The sequence below is a fragment of the Panthera tigris genome, chromosome D4 (assembly GCF_018350195.1).
Source record: "Panthera tigris isolate Pti1 chromosome D4, P.tigris_Pti1_mat1.1, whole genome shotgun sequence".
Classification (NCBI taxonomy): domain Eukaryota; kingdom Metazoa; phylum Chordata; class Mammalia; order Carnivora; family Felidae; genus Panthera; species Panthera tigris.
In genome coordinates, this window is record NC_056672.1 from 497,104 (window position 1) to 518,651 (window position 21,548).

At 46.9% G+C, this 21,548-nt stretch overlaps 1 protein-coding gene across 6 annotated transcripts in view; it reads right to left on the reverse strand.

Annotated features, from left to right (window-relative positions):
- IARS1 (isoleucyl-tRNA synthetase 1) overlaps window positions 1-21,548 on the reverse strand; it is a 67,274-nt gene that overhangs the window by 15,659 nt on the left and 30,067 nt on the right. For all 6 annotated transcript variants that reach the window (XM_042965267.1, XM_042965268.1, XM_042965269.1 and 3 more), the window contains 17 exons: window positions 21,168-21,290; window positions 20,565-20,656; window positions 19,388-19,486; window positions 18,900-19,026; window positions 17,623-17,696; window positions 17,059-17,253; window positions 15,204-15,290; window positions 13,736-13,819; window positions 12,630-12,774; window positions 11,185-11,305; window positions 8,619-8,710; window positions 7,564-7,641; window positions 6,630-6,751; window positions 6,290-6,392; window positions 5,967-6,050; window positions 4,029-4,203; window positions 1,575-1,687 (listed from right to left, as the gene is read on the reverse strand). In XM_042965267.1, coding sequence (XP_042821201.1) covers window positions 1,575-1,687; window positions 4,029-4,203; window positions 5,967-6,050; window positions 6,290-6,392; window positions 6,630-6,751; window positions 7,564-7,641; window positions 8,619-8,710; window positions 11,185-11,305; window positions 12,630-12,774; window positions 13,736-13,819; window positions 15,204-15,290; window positions 17,059-17,253; window positions 17,623-17,696; window positions 18,900-19,026; window positions 19,388-19,486; window positions 20,565-20,656; window positions 21,168-21,290 — 1,914 coding nt within the window. The remainder of the gene's footprint in view (window positions 1-1,574; window positions 1,688-4,028; window positions 4,204-5,966; window positions 6,051-6,289; window positions 6,393-6,629; window positions 6,752-7,563; window positions 7,642-8,618; window positions 8,711-11,184; window positions 11,306-12,629; window positions 12,775-13,735; window positions 13,820-15,203; window positions 15,291-17,058; window positions 17,254-17,622; window positions 17,697-18,899; window positions 19,027-19,387; window positions 19,487-20,564; window positions 20,657-21,167; window positions 21,291-21,548) is intronic.

The window sequence follows — 21,548 nt, forward strand, 5'->3', positions numbered from 1 at the left end:
GGTGCTTCTTTGTGAGAAGCCATTCCTCTCGCCAGGAGAGGCTGGCGTCTCCTGTTCTGCAGGTGCTGCTCCCAGGACACATGAGAACCTTGAGTCTCTGTGTAACTGCTGTTTGTCTGTGTGACCGCCCTTGCAGGGAGTGGGGTCAACAGTCACGGCCCACATGACCGCATGGCTTCTCACACCGTGGACGAGCTGGTGAGGGCCCCAGAGCTGCCCCGTTTCTTCAGCCAGGAACCCTGCTGTCCTTTGGATCGGGGGATTCGAGACGTGATTTCTACAGGGGACTGCAATACGCTTGATGGGATAGAAACTGCCATCTGCTTACTGACTTTGTCTACTTCCTACGCCATCTGTCATGGAGGCTGTTGAAGACGATGTGAGTAATGTAATGTTGTCGCCAGCACAGAGGGGGGCACGCTCGTAAATCAAGCACCAGCCCCAAAGACATTTCTGAGGAAACTCAATCAGTGAACAAACTTGCTTTACTAGAGGGCAGAACTGGAGATGGATGAGGAGGAGTCAGGGCAGGGCCACCCTGGTTCACAACACATAACCTGTGTCAAGAATCCCAGAGGACAAGGCCACCTCCTTGAGTGACTTCCTCAGGCTGGCCGCCATCAGGGTGTTCACACTCTCCCACCCTCGTCTCAGCTTCTTCCCCGATGGCTCCTCATGCCATCCGCCCATGGGGAGCTGGAGGCTGGCCTTCCTCACGTGGTACTTGCCGCCCCACTACACGGGGCATGTTACGCACAGGGGGCCTCCCGTGAGCCCCCCACTCCCACCCTGGATATCTTATGACCCATCTGCCCAGAGAAGTCTGGTTGGAAGCAAAGAGAGAAGCTCTGACCCCAAAATCTAAAACTGCTGCAAGCCCCCTCCAGGAGGTCCCACACCAACCCACCCCCACGCTAGACTCTGGGCAAGAGGCCTTCTCTGTGCTCATTTCTTTTCTTTCTTTTTTTTTTTTTTTTAAAATAATTTTTTAATACTTACTTTTGAGAGAGAGAGAGAGAGAAAGAGAGAGAGAGAGAGAAAGAGAGAGAGAGAGGCGTGAGCAGGGGAGGGGCAGAGAGAGAGGGAGACACAGAATCTGAAGCAGGCTCCAGGCCCTGAGCTGGCAGCACAGAGCCCGATGCAGGGCTGGAACTCACGAACCGTGAGATTATGACCTGAGGCAAAGTCGGATGCTTAACCAACTGAGCCACCAGGCATCCCTGTGCCCATTTCTACCAGGTAACTCATCATGCAGAAGAGTAAGAACTGAGTTCTTTTTCTGTCTCCGTGACTGACTTGATCCTTGAAGGGTGGGGTTACATCTTGCTCATTTTTGTACGACCTGACACTCACGACGATTGCCAGCAGAGGTCACAAAATTTCTATTCACATATACGTCAAAGAAATGCCATGTTAAGAGGAGACTACAGAGGAGTTTACTAGAGAAATCTCAGGTGAATGCCTGGTCGATCTTACCCCAGGATGGGCTGCCAGAGCTGTCAGGACAGGGTGGTAAATACTTTCTCCTCTTATGCTATCTTCTGGAAAAGCAATGTTCTAGGGAAGAGAAGTACCTGGGCATCCGAGTGCGCTTCGTACTGCGTTGTCCCTCCTGCTGTCTGGTCAAAGGTGTACATGAGGCGGATGTCCTCTTCATGCAGCTCGTGACCTTCGACAACAATGGTCCCTATCGGAGAAGCAGCTGCCACTGTTAATCAGCCCCCTGCCTCCTCCTCACACCACCCAGCTACCAATATATTATGCCATTTTTTTTAAGTTTATTTATTTTGAAGGGGGAGGGCAGAGAGAGAGAGAGAGAGAGAGAGAGAGAGAGAGAGAGAGAATGCCAAGAGGGCTCAATCTCACGAACTGTGAGATTACGACCTGAGCCAAAATCAAGAGTCGGACGCTTAACTGACTAAGCCACCCAGGTGCCCCCCGATGCATCAAGCTGCAGAGACTTCAAGAGATCATCATGTCTTCCTGACTCATGCCATTGTTGCAGTCAAGGATGCGAGAGACTTCCTTTACACTTGCCCAGGCTGCCTTGAGGACAGTTATATCACCGCCAACGTCTACCCGTGTATATAAGCCCCTAGATCCAAAGGCCTATGCCAGAAGGTGACATGTCCCCACCATAAACACACAGCAGCATGATGGAAGAGAACAGGCTGCAGAGTCCAGTCGGACCCAGGCCCCCACCCACTGGCTGCAGGACCCTGGTGTTCCACTACCTGCTGAGGATAGGAGGGCAAGGGTGACGTGAAGCCAACAGTGAGCAGGGGGAAGTGCTGGGCACCACCCTCCCCTGGCAGCCAGGACGCATGAACAGCGGCTGTCGGTAACGCCCATCTGCGGTGAAGCCTGCTGTGGTCACCTACAACGGTCTTGGTCAGCACTGACTTTACGTCACTCTGTTCTGAAAACCATTTTGCTTCCCATTAGTGCAGAAATCCATTTGAAAAGTAGTTTAAAAGGAACCTGTAGATCTTTAGTATCAAGTAAATCTTATTTCAGGAATTTTAAAATATTTTGGCCATCTGTTGACACAACTTAGATTTGTGATTTGAAGTTTAATCAAAGATTGTTAATTTAACAAATCAAGCAAGTTGGTAATGACTCAACTTTTATTTGCTAGCTTCCTATGCTTTATAAATTTTATCTAAAAATGTGGGGACTTTTAGGGACACTTCTCCCGAATTCCATGACCACTCATCTGATTTGAGTCCTTAAATCTCCTCTTGTGACACCTCTGCACTTACGATTTTCAGCTTCAGAGGGAGCCCTCGCCATCAAACACCTTGTGCCCTCAGGTGGCTGCAGCACATTGAGCAGACAGTAAGACCACAGGATTCTAATCAAGGCAGAGCTGAGAATTCCCGGGCACCTGGAAGGTCCCCCAGAGGAGAGGAGAGAGGGGCTGAGTCCCCTTTCCTAACCTCCTCGTATTATCCTAGGCTTTTCCTTCAGAGCACTTGTCAAAACTACGATTTCCACAAATTTTCAATGTCGGCCAGCACATGAGGATAAGGACACCGTCTGTCTTACTCAATTCTGGGTTCCCAGGGCCAACCAAATGGAAAAGCTTTAGAAAGTATTTGTTGAATGAATCCAACTCCAATCTTGCCAAAATCTGAGACCAAACCATGAATTCTAGAGATCTTAGAGAAATCATGGGAAGTTCTCACCCAGTTGTCCCTCACAAGCAGCTCCAAACCTCAGTGCTAAATCCCTTTCTCAAAATAGACTTTAATCCTTTCTTTCGAATATATTCTAGTCTTCATTTGGATACCTCCAAAAACCTACATGCTTTTTCTCCAAAAGCAATGACAGTACCGATGACACTTGATACCAGGGGGTTCAGCTCTCACTAGGGTAGTTTCTGGGCTCATGTTAGCATCTGCAGAATTCACTGGTAATGAAGGTTCCACCCATCTGGTTCAGTAAGTTCTACCTGGAAATCTAGCTCAGCAGAATCAATTCTATGGAATATTTCCATGTGAGAATACTCACTGCAATATTATTGAGAATAGTAAAAGAAGGGAAACAATCTAAAGAATCAAAAATAAGACTGGTTAAAAACATCAGATGTCCCTATGAAAGAAAATTATTATAGCAATTATTGAAATAACATTTTAAAGACTAATAACACACTTAAAGTAAGAAGTGCAAAATAAAAAAGTGAATAAAACATAAAGTATATAAGTGAAAAACACATTTAAAATTATAGCGTCATCTCCATTTTGTAAGGCTCCAGTTACGTGACTATCTGTGTAACAAGAAGGAAATCAATCAGAATTTTCATACTGCTCCAGCAGGGGCAGAGAGTAGGCACTCAATCTGCATTAAACGGATGGGTGATGGGTTAGGGGGCATTTTTAGTCTCTTCTTTTCCAAAATTATCAGTATTTGTAATAAACATGTTTATGACCAGCAGAGGCTGGAACAGTGCAGATCAAACAGGAGCCCAGGTGAGAGACCGCATCACGCGAGGGCCATGGACAGGGTCGGCAGGGGTAGACACCCACCAGTCTCCTGGAAACGCTCTAGCTCCTCGCTGCTTAGCTGCTTGATGGCCGTCATCACCGCCCTGAAGGCTCCCTTCAGCCGCTTGCCCAGGACCATGTGGTCAGGTTCTGCCCTTAGGCGAATGCCATACTTGTTTTTATCTGTAGACAGTGTAACTTTGCGAACATTCAACTCCTATAGTTGGTAGCCAAGATGAAACAGAAACATGGGAGATGAAAACGTGTGTCCACAAAAACTTGATATTCATAGTAACCTAAGTCACAACTGCCAAAAAGTGGAACCACCCTAGAGACCCTCACCTGTGACGGGGAAACAAAATGTGGTCTATTCACACAACGGACTATTATTAGCAAAATAAAGGAACGAATCACAGCCACAGCCTATACCATGAATGACCCTTGGTGCCAAGTGAAAGAAGGCAGACTCAAAAGACCATGTACTGTCCGGTTCCACTTACAGGAAACATCCCGAGCAAGCACACCCAGGGACCGAAAACTTACACCTGTGGTTGCCAGGGCACAGTGGGGTCCTAAGGGCAGAATGGTGTGTGAATGCTAATGGATACTGGGTGTCTCTTTGGGGTGATGAAAACGTTATAAAATTATAATGGCTGAACAACTCTATAAATAATACTTACAAATCCTTCTTGTCCAGATCATTCAAGACAGTTGAGCAAAACTCAACTAAATAAGATTCTAGAATTAGAAATATGAACTTCACCTCTCAGGAGTAACGTTTACTCGAGCAATCTCAAAGCTCTAGAAGGTTAACTACCAATTTTCTGAAGAATCAGGTGACTGTAACATGTCTTGCCTCGACTGTGCTAGTTATGGGTTACCAATGCAGCAGGAAATGGAGGTGGCAGGTCATTATACCTGACTGGATTACTTGACCTGATCATAGTGAATAAGACAATCTATTTAAATATACTCTATTTTTAACCCTATCTGCAAGCATTAGTTATAGAATTTATAATCTAACTCTTTAGTCCCTAATATATGTCTAGAATCCTCAAGCAATTCAAAACCAAATCTAGAAATTAATATTTTCTATAGTAATATATTTAAATATTACCTGTAAAAACATAAAATTGAAATTAAAAATATATTTATTTTTAAAACATCGTGGAATATAGCTTTCTGGGAGACAACTGACATCACAGTTTACGCTGACTCCAAATGCACTCCCTGGGACCTACCCACATCCACACGCTAACATATGCACAAAGACACATACCTTTTCTTTGTAGTCAGAAACCTGAGTTTTCAACAATGGGAAAGTGATTTAAACAAAGACGTAGCGGAGAGCAAACACTCTCCAGTTGTTAAAAGAATAAAGGAGGTCTCTAGGTTCTGACCTTGGGAGTCCTTTAAGAAAAACTGTCAAGTGAGAAAACCAAGTTGAAGACTACACACATGTGGTCCTCTCTAGCACAAAGTCAATGGTGTGTACATGTGTGTGCACACAGTGCTCCGACAACCTGGCGGGGATGCCCTGGTGAACATCCCCAGAAGCCGTTGGACAGGAAGGGACTCACCCCATACTTGTTGCTAGAGTCTGAGCTGCTCATGACCAACGCGTGCTCACCTGTTACTTAATGATTTGATGGAACGGTTTTTGGGTTAATTAACAAAACACTCTGGAGAAAGTAAGTGGATGAAGATAGTGAGTGTATTACCACTAAGGTAACGAAATCCACTGATCTTGGAACTGCTTTTAAAGAATTACAATTACACTGTAAAAAATGCAAAAATGCATGCTGATTATAAGCAAAGCGTCACATTCCGTGGATGGTTTGGCATATGAATGTACTGACACACGAAAGGAAAGGATAAATGATACATTCAAAGTGAACCTCACTGGAGAGAACTAGTCACAATAATCTTCTCAAAGAAGGAATTCTGTTCGGACCCAAACAGACAAGCCAGAGGTCTTACCTCAATGATATACTTCTCCAGAGATTTGATCTCATTGAGAGCTTCTGGATCCTGGTGAATAACCACAATTTCTTTCAGAGGATACTAGGAGGAAAGGAATGGAAAGTTTACCAAGCAGCCAGCCCTTGAAACTGCAGGAAAATGAAATGTTAAAATCTGAATCTCAAGTTCCAGACTGATCAGGCTCATCTGGCACTAAATCATCCACACCCCTGTTGCAGAAAAGAAAAAAAAAACACCATTGCTGGAAGCTCTCTAAGAAAATGCTCCAAAGGCATAATGATTTAGGCCTGTGCACGTAAAATACAAACAAAGCGTCAAACCTTTATCGGAATGGTTTTGCGGTCTCGAATCACTCGCCCAAGCTCAATCACAGACTGCATCCGAGAGACCGCGCTCTCCGTGTTCTTGTCAATCAGCTCCTCCCTGGTGGCAGAGGTGGGGGTGAGAGGGACCCCATGAGAAGACAGTCCCAAATGACAGGCATGCACAGTGAGGAAGGGGCGGCCCCAGGAGCCTCCACACTGAACATCCCTCCAGCCCCTCCGCAGCCTGAGGAGCGGGCGGGCTAGCAGGCGGGCAAAGGGCATGGAGGGGCCAGAGCAGGGCCGCCATGCGAGCCTTCCTGGACCCAGGAGAGGCTTACGTGTGTTTGATTCTTACCGAACGTGGGGCAGCATGAGGTAGTGGATGCTGAGTGTGTCCTTGTCCTGGACAGAACCGGGGTCAATCAGCAGCTTTAGATTCTGGTACATCAATTCGGTAAGAAAAGGTGTATAGGGGGCCTGCGTGAGGACATCGGATATCACATCACTGACACACAGTCATCAGTAACTGATTTCAGTTAGAGTGGAAACAGCAGCTCCACACTTTAGAGAACAACACAGGGACATGCACAGAAGTGGGCATGAGATTACTGAACACACCGTGTGAAAGAAACGGCCTCCTTCTGAACTTGGCATGATGGATGCCGTGCAGCACAGTAGCAGGGTTGTAGCCGGAGGCCCCGAAACATCCCGGAGGAAGGTGTGCAATAAAACAGGAGCCCTGGCCACATTAATATGCACACGACTGAATGTCCCTACACCTCAGAAACCTCATCTGTAAACTGGGGACATGTTCCCTAGGGTGACGGTGAGTGAGTCGGACTTCAGGCACGGGTACTAGACAGGTTCCTGTTCATGAATGTTCAGAAAGTGAACAGAAGACTTGTAACATCACACTAGAAAAGTGGTAATAGGATATTGGGAACCTAAGCTGGAATTTTCACTTGTGTATCACTGAATATTTTAATTGATAGGATCATGTTTTTATAGAAATCCAGGTAAAGATGGGTGTGTGCTCACAGGGAGCAGTGGCTTTTCTATCTGGAGGCCAGCACTCTCCCTGAAATGTGCTGCCAGTGTGAACAGGAAGTGAATGTGTCTTATCCCCTCCTGACACAGACAAGCTAGTAAGATTCTGGAAAAGGAAGTACAGATTCAAGTTGTTTTAAAGCTTCTATTCCTATTTCTGGGGGGATAGGTACAGACTAGACACAGACAGAGGACACAGCAGCAATGGGGCTGGCGTTTCAGAACTGGGTCCAGTATCTCACCATAAGTCTGCACAGAGACAGCAGAACACTGAACAAGGTCTCCAGGGCCATGACACAGTCCTCCACCCCGTTTTCGCCCTAGTCAACAAGAAAGGAACACGCATCAGACTGGGAGGCGACCTGCAGAGCACAGAGCACGCGGACACGACAGAGGGCCTGGGACAGGAGGCCAGCATGGGCCCTGCTATTTTCCACCTCAGAGGCCCAGGTGGACGGAAGGACCTGCAGGCATCGGGTGCCACGTACGGAAACATGTAGAGAAAACTTAAAGTAATTTTAGGTAAGATTCTCATTTTTAAAAAATGTATACACTGTGTATTTTAAAAAACATACACACTGTATATTTAAGAAATAATTACACTATCATTGTAGGAAAAACACAAAGGTTATAAAAAAAGAAGTCAACCATAATGAAGTTATGCAGAAGTAACCACGGTGAAAAGTTTAGTTTAAGCCCCTCGAGATGTGTGTGTATAGGTATGTGGTCTATTGAACAAAAATGAAATTACTGTCCTGTTACAGGCCTTCATCATTCACACACCTGAAGATAGACTGACGGGATGAGGCACAGGTGCCCTCATGGTCTATGTGTGGCCTTAGAGCCTGGGACAGGATGCAGGCATCACCGAGGCCAAGTCCCCCACGGGCTCAGGGAAGAGTCCTGTCAACAAATAATGGACCTTCTAGAGGAAGAACCAAGGAGGGGCCCCTCTTGGGATCACAGCCATACCAGAAACACTGGCAAGTATCTGTATGAATTTCTTCTGTATTTTAAGAGATTCTGCTCAGCTTAGTCTCATATGGCCCTGAGACTGTCCAACATGACGTGTCATTAGCTGTGTTTTGAAAATATGTGGTGACTTTTAGAACTTACAGATTCCCATCCATCAAATGGTGATAAATATAGTTAACTTGCAATGTAAAAAGGAGAAAGAGAAAGAGCTTCAAAAACCAAGAGCATCTGAAAACATTCCTTTCTCTTCTGGCTACGCCCAGGTGTCTCTACTGTTGCTGCCCTCATATCCATCTGTGAGCAGCAGCCTGCGTGCACTCACCTTCAACCTTCTGCGGTTCATCCGGACGTACCAGTTGGTTAGGACATCCACGAACTTGACCAGGCGAGGCACTACAGTATAGAGCCTGTAAGCTGAAAGCAGGCGATCAGGCAGTTAAGAACAGGTGAGCATCTGGGGTACGGCAAGGGCCAGACACAAGACAGGGCTGGCTGCCCTGCCACCCCCGGGCTGCCACGACTGCTAAGGGGTCAGGAAGAAGCAAAGGGACAGCCCTGATGGCATGCACCAAGGATGCACCACACGGCCGTCAGGGTGTCCAGGGGCACATGAACCACCCTGTGTGAGCTGAGGACAAGCTCCCGCTGTCAGTGAGAGAAACAGAGCCCCCAGACCCGCGGTGGAGGCCACAGGTGCACACCACACGGCTCCATGAGGCCTGTTTCCCTGGTGCTGTGTGTGGGGCGGCACCACGAAAGCTCAACTTCCTTGCACTGTGCTACCCTGAGCGTCCACTAGGTCGTGCTAGATGCACCGAGGGCTCTAGTCAGGGGCTGAGGCACAGCACCAGGCCAGTGCTTTCCCACCAGGAACGCTCTGCTCCGAGGTCTGGAGACACTCTGGCGGTCACAGCTGGGCAGGTGGGCCCCGGGGAAGCTGCTCACCGTCCTACAGTGCAGAGCCAGCCCCCTACAGAGGATGCCTGGCCCAAATCCCCAGTGGAACAGGCTTCCTAGAGGCCACAAACGTCCAGGAAAGACCGCAGAGGAGGCGGTAAAAGGAGAAAGATAGGAGAGCTCCCGAGGAATTCCAAGGGCAAATGGAATGGTGAGGGTGCTCAGCCAGCCATGTTTGAGGCATGGGCCTATAGTTAGTATTTTCCTGTTCACCTCCCCTTAATGGATACTCTCCACTGTACAAAAATACACACCAAAAGCAAGAATAAGACCAACAATTATAAGTAAATACAACTTGTATCAATGAAAGTGTTCAGTAAATGTTAACGAGGCCTCTGGTCTAAACTGGTAACCACGGGGCGCCTCGGTGGCTCAGCCGGTTAAGCATCTGACTCTTGATTTCTGCTCAGGTCATGATCTTGCGGTTTGTAAGTTCAAGGTCTGTGTGGGGCTCTGGAACCGGCTTGGGATTCTCTCTCTCCCCGTCTCTGCCCTTCCCCCACCCCCAAATAAAAAACTGGTAACCACAATGAGAAGCTGCCAAGGGCAGAGCGCGGCTCACAAAGACCAGGGCTGAGGTGCCAGTGGCCACTCACTCCCGGAGAGGCGACATGGCAAGTGGAGGCCTAGTCTGAAGGGAAGAGGAGTCAGTGATTTCTAGGGTTCACTACACCCCTCGCCTTCTCAGAGGCTAGAGTTCCCTGTGCCTAGGTGCCAACCCTTGGAGGGCACACAGAACCATCACAGCACAGCAGTACCATGCGCTGTGGGGTCCCTGACGGGAACCGCAGACCCTCTGGTCCTCAGAACCCTGTCTGTGAGGGGGTGAAGGTAAAGAGTTGGCTGCTGTTCATCTCCTGCGCTCAGCCATATGTGCTTCCCAGGAGACAGGCCCGAGCTCAGGTGCTGCCCAAAGACAGTCCCCAGGCTTGTTTCCTATCAGTCGGGAGGGACGGGTGGACATGGCTGCGAGCAGGTGTCCTGGGGTGTGCACTGAGCTCTGCCTTACACATTCATTTCCATCTTCACCTACATCAATTTGTCCAACAGCTTGATAGTCACCTGATCCTTAATGATACATGTTCAGTGGGTGGGCGCAGGCCTCAAGGGATGGGGCGGAATCCTTCTGTGCCAGGTGCTGGGGCACCAAGGAGGCCATATGCCTGCACGAACGGCAGGGCATTGGGGGGGCAGGTTAAACTTGCCAGGGCATGCGCAGCAGAGCCGTCTCTCCTCCTCTGCCCACCGACTTTGTCAGACCCATGTCAGGTATCCTACTTTAGTAGTTTCCGGAATTTCTCTCTCAGACTTGTAGCTATTCTGTCCCCTACCTCCAGGAAACCAACATAAGCTACTCTCCCCACCTGTGTCTAAGACCCAATTCGTTAGGTAACAGAAATATGGGGAAATATCTGCTTCATTATTATTTTTCTGTATTTCCTAGTTTTTCTAGACCAAACAGGGACTACTTATTTAATGATTAATGCAGACTAAAAATAAGTAAAAATGCGTGTTAACAAATACTACCTGAACATCTACTATCTTCCGGCTACTCTATGCACACGATCTTGGTTTGAGCTTCATAACGACGCCTCTACGCACTTTCCACAGAAAGAAACTGCAGCTTGAGGACTTTAGGCAGCACCTACCACCGGAAAAGGTGGTGGGGGTGGGTTCTGAACCACTGAAGCCACAGAAGGCCACGGGTCCGCAATGGTACCTGGGGCGGGCAGGGTGAGGCTGAGCACATTTCTACAATAAGCCTTAACAAAACCATACCTGAGAGATTAAAAGAAACAATTACTTGTCTCCTGTTCTGTATCTCTCAAATTGCCTATAAAACTTTCTCTATATTTATAGAGAAACACAGTTAAGCATCAAAAGGGCAATCAGAAAGAAAAGAGCCCTTATATCCGGCCCTAGAGTCTTACCTGCCATTTCGGTCTCAAAGAACCCAACCAGCGACTGCATGCAGGATAGGACCCAGCGGTCTGTCACGTTGGCACTTTCTTTAACCGTGTTCTCATTGTACAGGAACTCCATTTCTTCCTCCTGGGGAGTGACAGTCACTGAAACGTTCTGTGTGCTTAGGGGAAATTACCACACAGAAATGAATGCTTTGAATCACTCCACCTGAAAGTAGCTCACAACAATCCACAAAACCCCAGAACCCAATGGGCAATTTAAATTTCTGTCGCAATATTTTCCAAATAAGCTCTACACTTGGGATATTACGTCCTCAATGAATTACATTTTTGAGTGAAGTAAAGAAAATCTAGAGGAAAAATATCCCTTCGCACCAAAAAGTTTATGAATTAAAAAATATTCCAAAGTCTTGTAAGTGTAGGATTTAGTTACTTAAAGCTGCATAGCAAAAGCTAGTACAGCTAGCCAGGACTGGATGAAGGTGTATAAACCGAACACGTACAGTAGAAATTTATGTCTCTGCTTTACTGTCCACTGTACTGAATGCTTTGACTCGCCCCTCCTTTTCCCTTGCAAAACCCTCCTCAAGCTGTAGGCCCATTTCATCCATGCCCTCCACACTGTAGCAACCCCAGGCTGGCAGAGCAATGGCCATGCTAATGGTGGCCCTGATCTGAGGGCCTGATGGTGGAGCTCGTGCCCGGCTGCCAAGCCCAGGAGAGCCCCATGGTGCTCCCGAGTCCCGCAACAGCTAGAGGCCTGCAGGGACCTGCCTACCCTCCATGACTCACAGGGAGAGGCCACGTCAGGAGATGAGCCAGAGGCAGCCAACGGTGAACAGCCAGCCCACCAGAGTGTGGCCTCCAACCAATTTCCGGAAAGGATTAATGTTGCGTGATTAGTCAATGGTATTGTACACAGTAAGGCGCTGGACATAGAAGATGCGTGGTATCGGGGTCTGACTCCAAACGGAGCCCTGAGAGCACAGACAGGCACCCCCGTGCAATGGAGCCTCAGGGGAGGTGGCTTCTCAGACGGGGCAGAGAACCTCCCCAAGGCACTTCCACACACACCACAATCCTGGTTTTCCCTCCTAACAACCCAGTGGGACGTCTCTCACTTTCAGAGCCTGGACCTGGATGCACCACTGAGCACCGTGTGTAGCAGCCTCTCCTCAGCGGTTCCTCACTGCAGGCGGCCGACTCACCTCCACCCCACCTGTCAGCCTGGGGTCCAGGAGGGAGGGCAAGTGGGGGATCAATAAACCTCCAAGGGGACTCCTCTGCAGGGGCCCAGCATGCCGCAGAGGCCAGCTGGAGCCCACCCAGTGCAGACCCCAGACTCTGTGCACTTTCACTGGTGGCCCCCCAACAGCTCTGAGCCCCATCCACAGGGACCTCTCTGTGGTGTTGTCCATGGAGCTCTTTCCTACACAAACCCAAGCTCACACCTTCTGCAGCCTCAGCACGTTCTGGATGAAGAAGCGATAGGCGTTGTACCATGGGAGCAGCACGTCCTTCAAGACATCACGCACACCCTCCTCCTTAAAGCGGAGGTTTTCTGCTCTCACCACAGGGGAGTTGATCAGATACAATCTGGATGAGGAGAAAAATCACACAGAAAAAGAACATAGAAATTAAAACAAGTATTATTATTGGGCATGTTGACAAGACAAACAAGAAAATTAGCATTTTTACATAAAGGGGGAGAATCACCAATACTCTTCTAATGGTCAATTTAAAAGTGACAAAGCTCTTACTCTGTGTAGGAAAACTAGTGAATAACGAAGGGGAGACGTAACCCCTACCAGGATGTGGCACTCGGCCAACCCAGGGGCACCTGCAGGGATTCACAGAAGGAGCAGAGGGCTCCAGAGGACAGAGGCCAGGGGTGCTGCTAAACACCAGATGGGACAGTCCTCACTTTAATGACTGATGTGGTTCTCAGGTTGTCAGCAGGCCCAACGGGAAGTCTAACAGATAACCGGGGGGTGGGGGAGGACACCCCATTCACTGCCCCTGGGCCACACAGCAACTGCCAACGTGCTTGGGCACAGCCCCTGGATGTGTCTCCGTGTCTGTGGCAGGAGGAGGCGGGACGAGACGTCTGTGGTTCCCCTGCCACCCAAACACTTCATGTCCATGACTAGGACTCCTATTTCAAGTGGTGGCTCACATTTCTCTACAAGCCTTTCGATATTAGTTTTTATGTGCTCTAGCATAAATATACCACAGATGGCCCTTCTGAGGAGCAAGTGTAAAAAAGGACTAAATGGCCAAGGAGATGGGAGTCAGGGGAGGGAGGGAGGCAGAAAGCCCAGCAGCCAGCCCGAGAGCAACACAGGCCCAGTTCCCCACAATTCCTCTGGGTTTGCACACACTCCTGTTATTTAGAAAACCACCTTGTGGGTTTGGAGCCAACACCACACCAACGTAACTGACCACGTTACCACACACACTTTGCAAAAGCTAATTATAAACCAAATTAAGAACCACGATCAATAAAGGGAGCTTACATAAAACGACATTATACACAGGACAGGGCAGTGGCTTGTACCTGAGGGCGTCAGCACCATATTTATGGATGATTGAAAGTGGATCCGGATAATTCTTTTTTCGCTTGCTCATTTTTTGGCCATCACTTGAAAAAACAAAAAGGAGATGCCAATCAAATGCGTCACTGTCGCGGTTTACCCTTTACATATGGTTATAGGTCACTTGCACACTGGAATACATAAATGTAAGTGGCATAATGGCACAATAGGTAGTCTTTACGAACACAGTGGTGAGTCAGTGGAGAAGTTCAAAACACAGGCTCAGCATTTATCCCAGAGAAATGAAAACCTGAATTGGTGCAAAAGCCTGTAACAGCAGTTCATAGTCAGCAACCACTGGGGACAACCCGGTGTCCTCCGGCAGGCTATGGTCAAGCTGCTGTCAACCGCACCCGGAGCACTGCTCCACCGAGGACACAACTCTCCCGAGGAATCTCCAGGGCATTTCACTGAATGGCAAAGCCAGGCCCTAAGTCATAGAGGGTAGGATTCCATTCACATAACAGAACTTGAAGTGATGGAATCAGAGATGAGGAGCAGACTAGTGGTTGCTGGGGGGCCAGGGGCAAAGGTGGGGGGCCGGGGGAGTCCTGGGATGCCAAAACAGTCTAGTACCTTGACCGTGCTGGTGGGCACAGGGACCTACCTACATGTGTGGTAACTGTGTGCAACTAAGCACACAAGCAAATGGGTACATGTGAGACAGGGCTGAACAGGATGGGGCGGTGATGACGCTGGGTCTGAAAAGTGTGACCTGGCAAAGCACACCAGGGCTCTCTGTTACTGCTGCACAACTGTACGCAAATCTACGATTCGATAATGTTTTCAATTAAAAAAACTCCAAAGATGCACAGACAGTAGAGCCAGACTCGCTGTGTGCACAAGGTGACTTTATCATCGTTGGCTGTGTTACTTTGAACGAGTTGCTTATTCTGTATCTCAAACTCCTCAAATGTCCAAATGGGATAAGAAAAGGACCCACGTCAGTTCTGGGGCTCTGATGAGAGAAAACGAAACACTCACAGCAGGGCCTGCACAATGTCTTGCCTCGGAAAACACAAGGCAAGGTATCTATGTAAATGTTTACTTCTTATTTTTAGTAATTTGCGCTTGACTTTTAATGACTACGGGTAATAGAAGAAAAAATAAGAATCCTCTATGACTTCGAAAATCTCTAGAACCCATAGTTCCCTCATGTTAAAAAGACAAAAAAAATCTTTATTAAAGGACCAGGGTACAGATTAAATAAGTACCAACAGTGAATGTACTTTATCACAGGATGCATGCCCCCACCCCCCTCAGGCCTCACTCTCCAGTCTGCCCTTCTCCCTGGGAGGGACTGACACTTGGAGAGAAGTGGGCAGGAGGGGAGGGAAGGTAAGGGAAGAGAAGGGAAGAGCAGCAACAAGAAATGGCTAGACCCGCCCGGACCATGGCTGCTAGAGCAAAGGGCCAGGGACAAGCACCTGCCTGGCCAGGACGAGCCCGTTCACAATCACGTTCCTGAAAGGCGGCTGTCCGAAGAGAGCCGTGGCCAGCACCAGCAGGGTGTAAAACCTGGAAAAAACCCATAAACAGATCAGCAACAACAGAAAAGGAATCTGAGCAAAGGAAAAAAGACTATGTTTATTTATAGTACTAAATTTCTATTTTGGATCAGTTACCCTTATTAATTGTTTATGACAAAGGTTCTTGGCTGGTGACACTGGAAACATTTGGGGGTGTGCTGAAAAACCACACAGGACCCCACTGCACACAAATCAGGTCAGAAAACAGAAAATGTGACTGAAAGCTAATAAAGTACCCCAGCAGCTGAGGACAGAACTGCCGCCCTCCTCAGGGGCCAGCTGGCAGCCTCTCGGGACCCCTAGACATGCCAGGCTGAAAATCCAGGTGTGTGTGGCCTTAGCATAATGTCACGTGAGACAGTCTGAGGACAGAAGATGCAGAAGACACTCTCCCCCAAAAGTCAGACAGCAGAGACTAGGAATGCAGATGACATCTTTGCTCTGCCAGATGCCACGCACACTGCTGCCTTGCTAGCTCGCTTGTTCCCTAAACTCCACCACATCCCTGCAGCCACCCTAGTGAGTGATGCTCCAGTGTCACTTCCAGCCTGGTTTTGCACCCCAAGACATGACAGGACATGGACGGTTGAGGGTGGACCAGACAGCCTTCCTCTGAAGGTGGGTCAAGAGGTCCTGGCTGCCAGGACAGGCAGCCTGAGCCTGAGGCAGGCGGGGAGAGACGTGCACTGAGAGACCCACAGGACTGTCAAGGGCTGGCAGACATCGCCACCCCCCCAGGGACATAACCTGCTGGTGAGGCATCTGGCCTTCCCTAAGAAGGGCTTTGGACCTGTTCCTAAAGATAAATGGATTGGAGGCTGAAAATGGCACTTTCTGGAACATTAAGACTGGAATTCAATTTGTGATGTCTATTGCAAGATGTAAAAGTAGAAAATGACACTAATGTTCCTGAAACACTGCTGTAAAAACATTACTAATCAAAGTGGAATGAGAACCTGGGCCAGCCAAATTTCTCATCCACGAGAAGGGAACTCACCTTTTTCTAACCCACAAGACAAGGGTACTGCTTTAAACAGGCACCAGATAAAAACAATGCCAAAAGCCTTCCCCTCCTTGCTTTTTTCCCCCCAAGTCTGGATTTTTTAGAATGTTGATTTTATGAAGCTAGCTTTAACATCTGAGTACTCTTCCAAGTATTCTTTAAATCTGTAGCACCCAAATCATTATCTTACATGTAAGTACTCATTAAACATTTGAGTAGCTTGTTTAAAATGAATAAGATAAGGACATACATTTTGTTTTATATCACTTAATCTTCAAGTATAACAAATCTATTCCAAAATGTCAATGAAGTAATTCAAACTCTAAAACAGCTTTACTGCAGTGAGAGATCTCTACACAAAAGAAACTTTATTATTTACTTATTTTTATGTTTATTTTTCAAACAGAGAGAGAGAGAGAGATCACGAGAGCATATGAGGGCAGAGACAAGGAGACAGATCTAAAGAAGGCTTTGTGTAGATAGCAGAGAGCCTGATGTGAGGCTTGAACTCACAAACCACAAGATCATGACCTGAGTCAAAGTCAGACACTTAACTGACTTAGCCATCCAGGAGTCCCTCAAAAGACATTGTAATAATATGTTGGGTGGTGAGGGGCAGAGGGCAAGAACAGAGCCTGTCTTGTTTGACACAATCCCTCCAGCACCCAGCTAATCGATGTTAGGTGCTCAGTTAAATACCTTGAAATCCAATAAAATCAAATCAGTAAAATTCTTGAAAGAACAAAGAACATACCATCCTCTGGTTTGGTCAATGCCTTCGGCAATGAAGTCTGCAGGAAATGCATCATCAAACTCCCTCTTGTTTTCAAATGGATAATGAACTTGAGCATAGGGCATGCTGCCGCTCTCGAACCAACAGTCAAACACCTCAGAGATACGACGCAACACCCCCTTCCCACAACGGGAAGGAATGGTCAGATGGTCAATGCTAAGAAACAAAGCAAAGCCACTTCTATTAGTTTTAACTACAAAACAACTTGCAGTCTAATTACCAAGAGGAAACACGATACCTATCAAGCTTTCATCTGCAAACAGAAACAGTGGTAGTCATCACAGGCTGTCAGAGGGCACTGTGATGCTCAATCTGGGGGTTCATACCATAGTCACCAGACATCCAACTCCAGGACAGAGGCCACCCTTCGTGAACATGACCTGAGTCACCAACAGAGTAACTCAGCAAACCAGTACTTGATTCCGACACGTAGCTCTGAGATCTGTTCTACAGACGCCTCCCCAGCACCTAGCCGGGTGCTCTCTAAATGACGGAACAAAGAAAAGCGGACGTTCAGAGACTGACCTCTCTCTGTGGAGATCAGAGACCTTCGCTCCTGACAGTTCTTCAAGCTCTGCCATTGATCCAATGCATACTACCTGTCAAAGCAAAGTCAAAAGGCAGAAGAATCTCAGAGCCAAAGACCACACAGCTTTACTTTATGCAGCATTCACACTTAGTTTTGGAAATCTCTGACTTTCAGGATGGCTGTCAGTAACGTGGCTTACGTCATCAAAGGCTGCAGGTCACTGAGGAAATGAGAGGGCTCCACTATATCAGGAGTCCCTACATGGAGAGGACCTAACAGCATCCACTCAACACGTACTTTTGAGGGTTTACTAGCAACCAGCATAAATGAAATGCCTCGACTATTATTCTGAGGCATCTTAGTTTCTTCTCAGCACTTGAATTTGGCTCTTTAATCTGGAATCTTTCCAAGTCAAAGCTAGAAGTAAATTATTGTGCATGGACCGGATCAAACTAATAAGATCACAACACCTCACTCAGGATTGCCTCCAGCTGGGCCGCCCAAGCAGGAACTGCTGCGGGTCTCACTGGGGGTGTCTGCTCCTAGGGAGCACGCACACACAGCCCTTTCCTTAGCCCTCAGACTTGGCTACCTAACTGCTGTTTTTTCATGTCTTGTAGTCTTCATGCCAAAGGCCGCCATGGGGGTATATCTATAGACATGTATGCGTATTTACACACATAATCACTTGGCTTTATAAAACATAAGGTTGGCAATGCTTTGGTAATTTTTAAATTTTTAAAACTTTATTTATTTTGAGAGAGACAGAGATGGTGTGAGCAGGAGAGGGGCAGATAGTGGGAGAGAGAGAATCCCAAGCAGGCTCTGCACTGTCAGCGCAGAGTGTGACGTGGGTCTTGAACTCATGAAACCGTGAGATCATGACCTGAGCGGAAACCGACAGTTGGATGCTTAACTGGCTGGGCTACCCAGGCATCCCTGGTAATGTTTTTTAAGCCTTCCCTTCACACTGCTACGTAAGGGTAGATTCACATGCTATGGCACAGTGCAGGTGTGGAGTCTCCATTCCGATTATCAGTTACTCACAAGGAGAGAAAAGGGGGTGAGCAACACAGAGTGATAAATACAATTTAAAAATATTTAACAGAAGTAAAATTAAGTTAACTGTCCCTCCCCCCAAATTCTTATTTATATAATTCTAGGAAGAATAAAGAGAAACAGATGAAATAAGAAAGGAGCAAAGAGAAAAGAAATAGTATCAGACACACAAATGAGGTGCTTTAGCAAAAATCAACAGAACGCATGGCCTCACCTCCTCGAAGTCATCACTGACCCACAGGGGGATAGGGGTGCCCCAGTATCTGTTTCTGGAAATTGCCCAGTCACGTGCATCTTTTAGCCAATTTCCAAATCGCTTTTCTCGCACAAACTCTGGGACCCTGCAATAAACAGATGAGAGCATGGTCTAGGAGCTCAGCGTGTGTCAGAGCAGTAAGCACAAATGGCTTCTGTAGGTACATTAAAATATAAACACATATCCTTAAAATGACTGTTATTTAAGGCTCACAGAAAAGAAAAATGCTCCCTCCATATGCCTTATCACAGAAAGGATGCTACTTCTCTTATATAATATTATTTAGATTATTTCACGGTGTTGAAAATATAGAATAAAAAATAGCTACTATTACAGTGTTTAATAAAAGATGACCCTTAGAACTACTATATTTGGGGACAATGATAAGCCAATGCTCCCCAACCAATGACACAGGACATTGTGAAGACACACATCTCACTGCTCACCAGTAACACAGGTCATTGTTCTTCAACAGCTGGTCCACCATGTGCTCCACCCGTACGAACCAGCTAGGCACCGCTTTGTAAATGAGGGGGGTGTCTGACCTGGGGAAGCAACAATGCAGGATGTGCTGGTCAGACTGAGGTGTGCAGGCACCCAGGGTAAGGCCAACTTTTAGTTTCTTACTGACGTCACCACCACCTATTTGGCCTTCTGCTAATACTTGTTTTTATTGCAAATACTAATGCCTATGTCCTTGGTACCGGTCATCTCCACAACACCAAGAAGGCAAAAGTTAATAAAAGATTAAAAAGAAAAATAGGGGCGGCTGGGTGACTCAGTCGGTTAAGTGTCCAACTCTTGATTTCAGGTCAGGTCATGATCTCATGGTTCCTAAGTTCAAGCCCTATGTCACCACAGAGCCTGCTTGTGATTCTCGCCCTCTCTCTCTCTCTGACCCTCCCCCACTCACACTCTCTTAAATAAACATTAAAAAAAAAAAAAAAAGAACACGAAGGGGTGCCTGGGTGGCTCAGTCGGTTAAGCATCCTACTTTGACATAGGTTGTGATCTCGCGGTTCACGAGAATTCAAGCCCCACGTTGGGCTCTGTGCTATCAACTCAGGGCCTGGAGCCTATTTTGGATTCTGTGTCTCCCTCCTTCTCTGCCCCTCTCTTGATCATGCTGTCTCTCTCTCTCTCTCTCTCTCTCTCTCAAAAATAGACATTTAAAAACAAAATTGAACAAGAAGGAAAATATAGTTCTGCTGGTGTGTGATAGCTATCTAAGAAATGATGTCAACTTCAGCAAAAAGGAAATGTGGGAACAGAACTTGATGTCTCCAAACATTCCATTTTCACCCACCTCTTCATAGTATGATCTTGTATTCAAACTTGTATCATGTTATATCTCTCACTAAATTCCACCAGGAAATGGTAGAGATCAGTCTCACTTAAAGAAATGTGGCCCTGACACCAAATATTTGTCTACCCTGATACTTCTCAGACAACTGCTGAGGAAAACAATAACTACACATATTCATGGAATTCAAGAGGGCAGTTTCCAAACATGAACCCTAAAGGACACAAATGAGGGGAACCCCAGATTGACAAAAGCGGGTGCACACACTACATGTCCCCACAGACTAGAAGCTTGAGCTATAAGTCTTTCCTTTTTCTCACCTCCAGCAGAAAGGGTAGCTGTGAGTGAAGGTGCTAGCAACAAGAAGTCGGCCTTCTTCCTTCAGGGTCCTGATGATGTTTTTGTCAGCATCCTGTTAGAAAAATAAATGCACAGTCATTAAAATATCCTACAATACTTGGTAACACAATATAATTATGTACATTACTACAATCTGATATTTTGATATGTTTACTATGAATAAAAGGCAAAAATGACACATGTATTATAAAAATACCCAGCCCACATTTTGGGCACAGTCTACCTTTAGGTACTTATTAAGCACTTCTACACCACATAAGATAGTGAAGTCTTCCACCAGCAATGGCTGCCCCGAGGCCACAAAGCTGCTTTGGGAGTTACCAATCAGAGCCTAGTTTCCTGCCTTTGAAACTATAACATACTTCCTCTCAAGATACTAGACGCTTACAATGTGGCCGATAATACCTATCTTTATGGTTTTATGTGCTGAAACCAAACCAAATAAAAAAAACCCAATTTCCTGGAAAAGAAAAAAATCCAGATATGAAGCTACTTAATAAGAAGCTGATTAAACAAAGAAATATGATGAAATCCACACCTTTCTCTGTTCTACAGACACAGACCTTCACATACTGTCCTGTGAAATCTGTCACTTCTGCTGTGAAACAGCCTGAAGCATCCACAGGGCAAATAGGAGGAGAGTCTTTCTGAATGATGCTGAAGTCCATACAGACCCGATAGTCATCCTGGGGAGAATGAAACAGGTTAAGTGTGTTCGAGACAGGAGCGTGGGAAGTGACTGATTCACAAGAGAATGCTCTGTCTTCTGACATACGACTTAATTGACTTTAATTATCCTCTCACCTGAAGTTAATTCAGGACCATTCAGATACCCCTTTACAGTTGGACAGGGACTACATCATCTTTCCAGCCATTACTTCACAGACCCCTATATACAGCAGAGCATCCACTAAGTGAGAAGGAAGAGGACACACATGTACCCC